This window comes from Anas platyrhynchos, chromosome 1 (assembly GCF_047663525.1).
Source record: "Anas platyrhynchos isolate ZD024472 breed Pekin duck chromosome 1, IASCAAS_PekinDuck_T2T, whole genome shotgun sequence".
Lineage (NCBI taxonomy): Eukaryota > Metazoa > Chordata > Aves > Anseriformes > Anatidae > Anas > Anas platyrhynchos.
This window is the reverse complement of record NC_092587.1, coordinates 191,352,501-191,363,015: the sequence shown is the minus strand read 5'-3', so window position 1 is coordinate 191,363,015 and position 10,515 is coordinate 191,352,501. Positions and strand designations below refer to the sequence as shown.

The window sequence follows — 10,515 nt, the reverse complement described above, 5'->3', positions numbered from 1 at the left end:
TGCATGCCTCTGATCTGTAGTAAAGGAACAGCCTTTTTTACTTACACTCTTCCTCTCAGGTAATGAGCACTTTGTTCATACTCTGCAGTGTGGGTGATCATCAGCTGGACACTTCAAGCAGAGCTAAGGGAACCCTTATTTTGCTACCTTAGATGAGTACTCAGCTAAGGTAAGTAGAACAGAATAGATCTATTTTAAACAGTATTTCATGTGAAATTACTCTAAGTTAGTCTGACTCATACAGCACCTAGAAGACTAACAATAACCCATGCATCCTTTACACTTGGGGTCCAAGTATTATTAAAAGTGATGGGCACAAACAAGCATTAGCAAACAAACAAACAAATAAATAAATAATTTTTTTTTTTCAGTATATAAACAAGGCCAGATGGGCTCAGGTGGTAGGCATTTAACTTGGTGCATTTTTCCACATACATACTCCTCTAATTGATGAGGAAATTGCCCCATCCCTCAGAACTGCCTGGCAGCCTCTATTGCAATAAACTGTACTTAGAAAAGAAACATTGCTTCAAACATTCGTACTCTCTCAGGTACATCCCATGATGCAGCCCAGGTTATAAATCTGGCCAGAAGAAACATATTACACCATTAAGAATATAAGAAAGATGAGATCAAATTTAAAGGGTATAGATTCCAATTTTGGTCTTGTATCAAATTTCAGGGATTTAAGCTGTCTGGGAAGTATTGCAGAAGAATCTCACAATACTAATTGACTGAGCAATAAAATGGCAGGTGAAATTCAGTATCAAAAAATGCAAAGCAGTGCACATGGGAAAAATAACCTTAACTATACATATACAATGATAGATTCTAAATTAGCTATTACCACTCAGGAAAGAGATCTTGAAGTCTTTGAGGGTAGTTTCCTAAAAACATCGTCTGCATGCTCAGAGGGAAATGGCATTTTAGGAAAGATTAGAAAAGAAAATGAGTAAAACAGAAACCAGTTTTACACCTGAAAATGCATGTCCTATTCTGCGTGTCCGATTTTTCAAAAAGTCATAGAAGATACAGAGAGAATAGTGGCAAGGGATGCCAGTGTATAGTGCATCCTATGTGGACTATAGGATACAGAGGACAAAATAAATATAATAGGATTCTTCACCTTGGAAGATATGTGACTGAAGGGTGATATTACAAAGCACACAAAACTATGGATGATACGGTATGGTAAATTATTTTTACCTCTTTTTTCTTATAGTGGTGCCAAGAAATGGTTAATATAAAAGAAGTTTTAAAACAAACTGAATAAACTAATTTCTTAGACTGGGATGTAGAGCTCAATTGCATAGGATGCAGTGGACACTGAAACTGTAAGATATGCCACAAATAAACCAGATAAATACAATTAATTACCGTAGGCAACTCTTCAACACAATGATCTTTACAAAATCTTCAGTTTAAAAACATTAAATCCCTGACTATCAGGAGCTGAGAGCTTTCAGCAAGGAGAGATCTTTTCAAAGTTCCTTCAGGTTTAAAGAAACGACTGCTCAGCTCCTCATACTTGTCCCTAATAACTCACTCTCAGTTTATTTTGGACATAGAATGCTGTTCTAAATGGACATTAGATCTAACATAGTATGGCAGTTCTTAATTCTATCAACAGTTTTTCCAAACTGAAATAATCCTGATTCATTGTGATTAAAAGGATAACCAGACTTTTTAGCTTTTTGCAAGATAATCACAATAACCTCTACTTCATGGTCAAGGTCTCTTAGCATATCACTTTAATTTCTTAAGGCTGATAAGGTTGCAAAGAATTATGTTAACATACAGTGTGGTGGAAAGGAATGGAAGCAGTGGATGAACACAGTCAAAGCCAAATGCTTTGTACTACATGTGCCTCAGTATCAACATAACACTGTTAATGAGAAGCACTATTAAAAATAATTACCTGTTCTGTCTACCCTAGCATTTATATGGATGAAAAATAACTCAATAAGAACAAAAATGTGAGAAAACACTGTAAAGCAATTTCCCGAAAATGAGTTCTGCTACTGAAAGGAACCTATCTTGTTAACTACCTTGTTCTGGTGCACTGCTAATCTATTCAGTGCTACTGGTATCATTTCAAAAGGTAATGTTAGACCATGCCAAAGGGTGGGGTGTAAAAAAATCTAGGTGGATGATTTGTATTTTATTTACTTTTTATTGCCCAGAAGTACTAACCACTTCACAGAAGACGTATCTTTGTCCCAGAGTTTGCAGTCTAATGGATCTATTTGACAGATATGTGAACTAAAGCATATCATAACACAAGAAAGGACTAAGAAAGGACAGGGTGCTGAGTGAATTGTTTTCTTCATCATTTTTTATTGCTGAAGCATCTGCGCTGACCGCATAGTGAAAGCTGCAATGAGAATTGTATTTGAAACAAGACTAATCTAAATGACTGAATTTCTGGATTGAACTCTGCCCAGATTGTTGTGCCATGAGGAGCCCTTGTGGCATGGGCATTGCCTACTCTGAAGAAGCTCATTCAACATCACTGGTACACCAGCCAGAGTGAAGATGCTCTCTGTTTTCATGCTGTCACTGCCTCAGTGCACCTGGAACCTGGTAGGGAGGGATGGTGATGGATCTTTATTTCTGTGTCTCTTGCTAGTAAAACCACCCTTCTCTTCTAGTCTCCGTACGCCTAATTGTCTCAGCCTATCCTTGATGATTAACACAGCTTCTTTTCCCTTTCCCAGTCAAGTCCTCTTCTCCCTCACAAAGTTACATGTCTCCAGAATCATATCAATGTGCCTTTTTAACAGATTGTGTAGCTGGGATTTGTGTTTTGGATGAAAGAACATATAAATGCAAACTGAATTTGCTACTTCAGCATGTAAGTGTTTATCATTACATATGCATTACAAGTTCTGCCCATACTGTCAAGTATCTGTGCCTCCTTTGAATCCTGCTTTTCTTTTGGGATCCCCATAAGGTGAATGCCTCTGGTTTCTTCTCTGCAGTTTTATTCCTCCTAGCTAACATGCAGCTTTCATTTCTTCTGTAGCACAAATCTTCTCATATTCTTCCTCTTCTGCAGGGTCTCTTCATAAATGTATTTAGTCCGAGCACATGTCTGTCTGATGAAGAAAACAGCCAAAGGTTTCCAATCCTTGCCAGAGGGAAACTATATCATATTTATGCACCTTCTGCAGCAGGATTCATTCAGGTGCTGCAGCAGATAGTCAAACTCTCAGCTGATGCTCTAAAGTATGAGTCCTCTCTAGTGGTGGCCTCCAGGCAAGGCCAACATGAGCTGTTACAGGCCCTGAGGCAAAGCAAGCATTCACCACCAACAATGAGCAGTCCCTCCCCAGATCCCCTCTAGACTATCCCCTCCTTAAACACTCCTTAGACATTCAGTTAAACATTTTTCAATCATTTCTTAATTTCTCTGATATTTCTGGACCTGTTATCATTGTCCAGCTCAGAGCTCTGACTGTTTTTCCTTTTATCACCTACTACAACCTTCACAGTCTACAGCAGCTGAGAGAGCAGCAGCCCTGCAGCCCCCAAGGGGAGTGCAGCAGGAGGGCAAGAGGTGCTCCAGGCATGTAGCACAAGTTCCCCTGCAGCCCGTGGAGGAGTCCCCATTGGAGCAGGGGGATGTGGCCTGGAGGAAGCACCAACCCATGGAGAGGAGCCTACAGGAGGAGTGTTTTTTGTTTTTTTGTTTATTTTTTTTTCCTTTCTCTCCATCCTATTTCATTTTTAATTAGCAATAAATTAGTTTTCCCCAGGTCAAGTCTGTTTTGCTTTCGAGAGCAGTGTGTAAGTGATCTCCCCATCTTTGTCTTGACCCATGAGCTTTTAATCTCATTTTCTCTCCCTGTCCTGTTGGGGACAGGGAGTGAGACAGCAACTGGATAGGCATCTGAAAGTCAGACAAGGTTAACACCCCACAGCAGCAGTCAAAAACCCTACTTTCCCATTCTTCCCTTCCTGCCTTAACCTTGATTATATCCCTGTTGCTTGTCCTGTCCCAGTTTTTCTGTAACATAACACTGTCATCTATTCACTTCCCCAAACTTTGTTGAAATGAGATTTTTCCCTTTTGACACTGCAACTTGTCTCTTCTTTTTCCCTTGTGTCTCTTAAACTAAACAGCTATAGTGGTCTCTTTCTCTTTCTTTTCTCTGTTATCTAGACCTAAAAAAAAATGACCCTGAGATGTGTAAACAAGGGAGTACCAAGTACAGGATGAGAATATCTCCAGAACACCACTCATACAGTGATACTGCTAACTGGAGTACTGGTTTCATCTCTGATACTCAACATTAGAAACCAAAACTAGACAAATGTGGGCTTTAACAAATGAGAGTAGGTAACAATTGGAACAACTTACCCAGGAAAGTGATGGATTTCCTGTCTATTGAAGTCTTTAAATCAAGATTGGATGTTTCACTAAAATATATGTTTCAACTCCGAGAGAAATTACAGACTTGATATAGGAACTGCTGGGTTAGACTCTTGGTCAGCTCAAGTTAGACGAATGCATGAAATGATCCCCTGAAGATTCTTGAATTAAATTTAAGTTAACATGTTACCATTATATTTGAAAAAGACTAAAAGCATAGCATTCTCCTTAGTTTAGTTGATAGGCATTGACTTGCTGTGCCAATATAATGGACATATGTCTAAAACCTGATCTCTTTTACATATGTTTGGCATGAATTCATACAACCACATGTCAAATTAACTAAATACTTTATGTGTTTCCATGTTTACTTGCTACTACTGGTGGCAAAGAATCATTATGGAATCATTATGGAATGGAAATATTATTACATTTCATTACTTTTTACTTTCTTTTTAATTTGATTTCCAAAGTCAAAAAGTGAAATTCTAAAGGATGGAAGAAAGGAAGAACTGAATTTTGGGGAGAATTTAGGGAGACAAAGGATCTCTTGGCAGGGAGGAGGAAGAAAAAGACAAGCAAGAGCAAAAGCAGAGGTCACAAAAAGCCATCAGTAAATAATGTGAAGCACAGGTCTTCAGATTCAGAGGAAGAATAGGAATACGTGGAGGGAAAGTAAAGGAAAATAGAAGACTTGCTGAAAAATAAAGGAGTGAGTATCCTAAAATGCAAGTAAAGTCTGTTTTCTGCAAATAAATCTCTCAAATAAATTTATTTACAGGAACTCCACACTCCGCCAACCCCACGCAGAGTCACGTACACTTGCACATGCCCATGCAAATAGCTTTATGTGTCTGTAGTTGTCAGTGCTCTTTGCTTGCTCTTCAGAGCACATGGTTAATGCTGAGGAACTCAGTATCATTCTTCAGAAATCACTGTCACCCTCTGCAGCAATTAAAGGGGATGTCTTTCACCCCCAAAACAGGACAGCCTGAAGATGCAGGATATAGTAATACAGCAAGAAAGCAAGCCTGGCTGAAAATAGGCAAAATTTTCTTGGAGCAAATATGTTTGAATACAGAACAACAAAGTTCACCTTAAAAATCGATATTCTTCCATGTTGCCAATTAACATTTTAAAATTAATTTATTGAAGCATCAGTCATCCACCAGGACTGACAGAAATCTCTGCAAAGCCACAGGTAAAACTAGAAGCTCTTGTCTCTGACATACAGCTATTTTTGGATGATTTCATTACCTACCATTTATTATATGTATCTTTTAATTATTAACTGCAATATCCCCAGACCTTTGGCAGCTGCTTTTGCGGGACTTCCAAGGTTTAGAAAGACAAAAAAAAAAAAAAAAAAAAAAAAAAAAAAAAAGCCACCAAAAATTAAGTGTCTAGACACGAAAAGCTCCATTATTTTTCCCACCTAAAATACATACATTAAAAAAAAAAATAAAATAAAAGGATAAATAAATAAATAAGAGAGGAGGCAGCATAGGAGCCGGGAAGTTTCCCTTTCATTCTCTCTCCCTCCTTTTGCCACGAGTGCCCACAAGCGCTGAGCGCTTCCCCCTCTCCTCCTCCCCCCCCCGCCCCGGGCTCCATCCTCTGCCGCAAACCCCGGCGGCGAGGAGGGTCCCGCTGCTCCGCGGAGCCCCCCTCGCTCCGCAGCCGCTCAGCACACGCGGATACGCCCTGAAGCCTTCATTAATAATAATTAGCCCTTAATTACAGCGGTCTCAGCCGTGTCCCCAACACAACCCGGGGCAGTCACCTTGCCCTCTCGCCCCGCGGTACAAACTTCCGCGCCGCTGAGCGCCCGCGGATGTGCGAGGGGCAAAAAGAGGATGCTTTTGGGGTGTAGGGGGGATGGATGGGTTAAAACCCGAAAAGTCTCCGGCTGCCGGCGCTGCAATGCGCGCAAGGAGCCGGGGGAGGCTCCGCGGGGCGGCGCGGAAGATGCTCGGCGGTGCGGGCAGGGGGGGTAAATTAAAAAAAAAAAAAAAAAAGGGGGGGGGGTGGACGAGGAGGGGGAGGGATGGAAAGGGAAGGGGGGGGGCACACGGCGCATGTCCGCCCGCACCGCGCCGCGCCGCGCCGCCACTAGACGCTCCCCCCCGCCGCCAAACTCCCCACCATCTTCTGCATGTGCAAGCATCGCAGCCGGACACAAACCGCTCCCCGGCGATGGAGACTGCGGGAAAAAGCCGGTGCGGCGGGATGGCTTGCTGAAACGGCGGGGAGAGAGGCTGAGAGCGAGCGGCGGAGGATAGCGAGCAAATACTAAGACAAAACAAAAGAAAAAAAAATCCGAAAAAAAAAAAGAAAGAAAGAAAGAAAGAAAGAAAAAAGAAAAAAGAAAGGAGGAAATCTCTCTTTTTCTCCCCCTTTCCTTTTTTTTTTTATTTTAAATTCTTGATTTTGTTTGTAGCCGCCTCGTCCTCGATGCCTCTTTGAGCAGCATCTAGAGAGCGAGCGGGAGAAGGCGAGAGAGAGAGGCAAAAGAGAAGATGAGGATAATTTGCAGACAGCTTGTCTTGTTGTTTTCTGGCTTTTGGGGACTAGCAATGGGAGCTTTTCCTAGCAGTGTGCAAATAGGTAAGAGCTGCATTGGGCTGTGTGCGTGTGTCCAGGGGTTCAAGCCTTTGCAAAGTGAGTTGGAAAGGCGGCTCTGAAGGCAGCTTGCAGATTTCTCCTCCGCCACCATCCCATTTCCCTGCCTTCACGGAAAGCCCGCGTGTATTTGTGTATGTGCGCTCGTTTGTGTGTGTGTGTACGTGTCTGTGTGTGTGTTCCCCTGCTGTAGGGGGATGCTCATCTTCTGCGAAACTCGTTCCCGCTCCTGGGTGTGTGGGATCGGTAGGAGAGGAAGGGGCTTGGGGCAGATGCCCCTGGGCTGCCTCGGCCCCCGCCAGCATCCCCCGCTTTTGCCTGGCTCGCAGAGGGATGGCGAGTTACGTGCACTGGAGGTTGCGGTAGCTGGCAGGGGTGGGGGGTAAAAGGCAACCCTGCCCTTCTTTCCCTTTCCACAGTTGGAAAGTTTGGGATTTTGCAAGCCTCTCCGTGTAGTCCTGTGCCCCCTCCCCACCCTTTTCCCGTCGCCTCCTGCTTCCCTCCTTTCAGCCGTGTTTCGGATGGGACGCAGCTAGCTGAATTCTTTCCAGCCCAGCTCCATCACTGCATCATTTCTCGTGGACTTGTAAAGATGCTGCTAATAACGCTGAGCTGCTCCCTGCCTGCACATGGCTGCAGAGGAGCAAAGTTCATTATATTCCCGTTCAGCGCAGATTCTCCTGCACTGAGTTGGTATTTTATTTTAATCCAGAAAGCATCGTTCTCCTTAATTAGCCCGCCACTTAATGTAAAGAGGCTGTTGAGTAGCTGATTTACCAGTGTGTTCGGTAGCAGGGAGATGGAGGCTAAACACTTTCAAAGGTCACTGTAATCATGGCAATTCTGGGTATTTATATATGAAAGGCTGGAAACTGAGAAGTCAGAAAAGAAGCATGAATGCATCAGAGAGGTTAAAATCGATTGACGACAGTGATTTAAAGGCAGCAGTTGTGATTATGAATATGATTAGTTCCTTACCCATTAAAGTCTTAGGACTTGCTTTACTGTGCAGCTTTGGGAGAGATAGTTGCTTGCTGTTGCAAGATAGTGAGTAGCTTGCCAATTATTCACCCTGCTTCCTCTTCCTTTTTGCTTTTTCTTTCCTTTTTTTTTTTTTTTTTTTTTTTTTTTTTTTTTTTTTGTAGGTGGTCTCTTCATCAGGAACACAGATCAGGAATATACTGCTTTTCGATTAGCAATTTTTCTTCATAACACCAGCCCCAATGCATCTGAAGCACCTTTTAATTTGGTTCCTCATGTAGACAACATTGAAACAGCTAACAGCTTCGCTGTAACAAATGCCTGTAAGTAAACGTGCCATTGATCTGACCACCTTATGGGTAAATTGCAGTGAAAATAACAGGAAACCGCATCATTATCTTGCATTGGAAATACATCAGTAAGCCTGTCTTCAGTGTAGATTCTCGTAGCAGAAGAGGAAAAGGGGCAGCAGTCCTTGCTAGTTCTAAGTGGAGCAAAATCCCCTCTCCTGCTTTGTGCTGACTAACCTGATGTGACATTTACTTTAGTGTTATTACTGTAGTTTCTTGCTTTCTGGTTTCTATGGAGATGAATTTTGTTGTTGTAAAGAAAAATTATGAATGTCTTGATCTGTCCATAAACCCCACAGTTACTCTTGTTTGCTTTCGGGTGTGGTGTGTCTTGCATGTATTTCAAAATATATGATAATATTTGTGCTCACAAATGCTTTTCTAATGCTTGGAAGGGAGACAGGGAAGCAGTGGTGTGCAGGATAATATATCTGAGTTGGTTGACGCTGCAGTTGATCTGGTGATGTCACTTGAGGCAGCCCTGCTCTTATATTCTAGGTTGTAAATGTCTCTTATGATCTCGTAATGCATACATCCTGTGGATATGTCTCTATGCATCCATACATTGGTGCCAAATCAAGTTAGTATCTGATCTACTTGATTTCACAGACCACCTCAACTGGAACAAATATTCTCTTCCTACTATATATTTTATACACACACACGCTCGCACAGATGCACATGCACCATGAAAGGAAAATACAAAATGAAATGCCCTTACCAAATGCAGTAACATCATTTTCTCTATTATTTTTAAAGCAGAATATAATTACGTGAACTTCTACATTTAGATCACCTCAGGGTCTTTAGTAGTAGCTAAAACACATGCTGGATACTGCTCAGTCTCAGAAAGTGGCAAAGCATCATTTCTATTTATCTTCACATACATGAGGTTTATAAGAAGAAATTCATTTTATTATGTAAGACAGTGGAATACAGTGTGGCAAAGCTGAAGACTGTAGTAGCATGACTACTTGGATGTTCATATTTCAGGATTTGATTCTAAAGGTTTTGCTCTGTGGCCTTTAAGTTTTTGAATCCCTTCTCTTCATTCAGGAGTGAATTGCCTCTGGAACTAGATGCTCTAAGCAACATTGCCTAGTGAGTTTAAAATAGAAACATTCTGGAGAAGGTCTTACTGTCCATTATGCCTTTTAAATATGTCCTGTGTTTCTCTCCAGTTTCTTACAGCCATCTCTGTGTCGCTTTTTAATATGTAAACATACAATGTACTGTGCAGTTCTCATATATTATTTACTGAAAGATCACTGAATTTATTTATATGAGACTTTGGCACTCTAAGTTTCAGATGACCTTGCCACCTTATTTAACGGGAAAAGCTTCTGAGCTGCCAAAATGGCTCCATTCATTTTATGCAGGAGAGATTGATATCTTATTAAGTCTGAATTCTATATTAAGCAATGTATTAGTTGTGTTTAGCGTGAAAATCAATATCAGATTCCATAAGGAAGAAGCATTTCAGAAGGTGCTTTGAAACTGGAAGGCATCAGATCAGTACATGTGTAACTCATTGAGAAAATATTACAATGCATGTCAACTTTTGCAGGCACTGATTATATAGTCCATGAAGACAAATGACACAGTAGCTTTTTTAAACTTTAATTTTTAGTGAAGCAGGAGGGAACTAAAAATTTTCTATATTGAAATCAGTAATTTTAGATAAAGTCAATTATCTGAGATTCTGCCTACACAGCCACTTCTACCAAATAATTTCAGAGGCTATTGTTACTTTTTGGATTAGGGAGTATAGAGTATATATATAGTATAGAGAGTATTTCTGTTGGAATCTTAGTGAATTAATTCTGATTTGCATGCATTTGAGATTATCTGAAGTTGAACCACTTCTTTAAAACTGTAAGACTTTAATGCTTTAGATTCAAAAAAGTGTTTGTCCAAAACTTTATTCATTATGATCCACAGTAGATTCTTCTCTCTCATTTTGAACCAGCTTAGGTTACATTTAGCTTGCACAGTTTTAACTGAGGAAAACTTGTCCCTTGTATTTGCTGTCATTTATAGAAATATTGATTCATAACCTTTTCCTTCCTCTCTTCCTCTCTTTCTCTCTTTCTCTCTTTCTCTCTTTCTCTCTTTCTCTCTTTCTCTCTCTTTCTCTCTTTCTCTCTTTCTCTCTTTCTCTCTTTCTCTCTTTCTCTCTTTCTCTCT

The 10,515-nt window shown here is 40.9% G+C and overlaps 1 protein-coding gene across 9 annotated transcripts in view; it reads left to right on the top strand.

Moving 5' to 3' along the window:
- Window positions 1-6,463: 6,463 nt before the first annotated feature.
- GRIA4 (glutamate ionotropic receptor AMPA type subunit 4) overlaps window positions 6,464-10,515 on the top strand; it is a 225,924-nt gene continuing 221,872 nt past the window's right edge. For 5 of the 9 annotated variants that reach the window (XM_005016336.6, XM_072032737.1, XM_021270100.4 and 2 more), the window contains exons 1-2: window positions 6,464-6,982; window positions 8,143-8,301. In XM_005016336.6, coding sequence (XP_005016393.1) covers window positions 6,895-6,982; window positions 8,143-8,301 — 247 coding nt within the window. In that variant the 5' untranslated portion in view covers window positions 6,464-6,894. The remainder of the gene's footprint in view (window positions 6,983-8,142; window positions 8,302-10,515) is intronic. The other 4 variants (XR_003500434.3, XM_005016337.6, XM_021270102.4 and 1 more) reach the window with 3 other exon arrangements.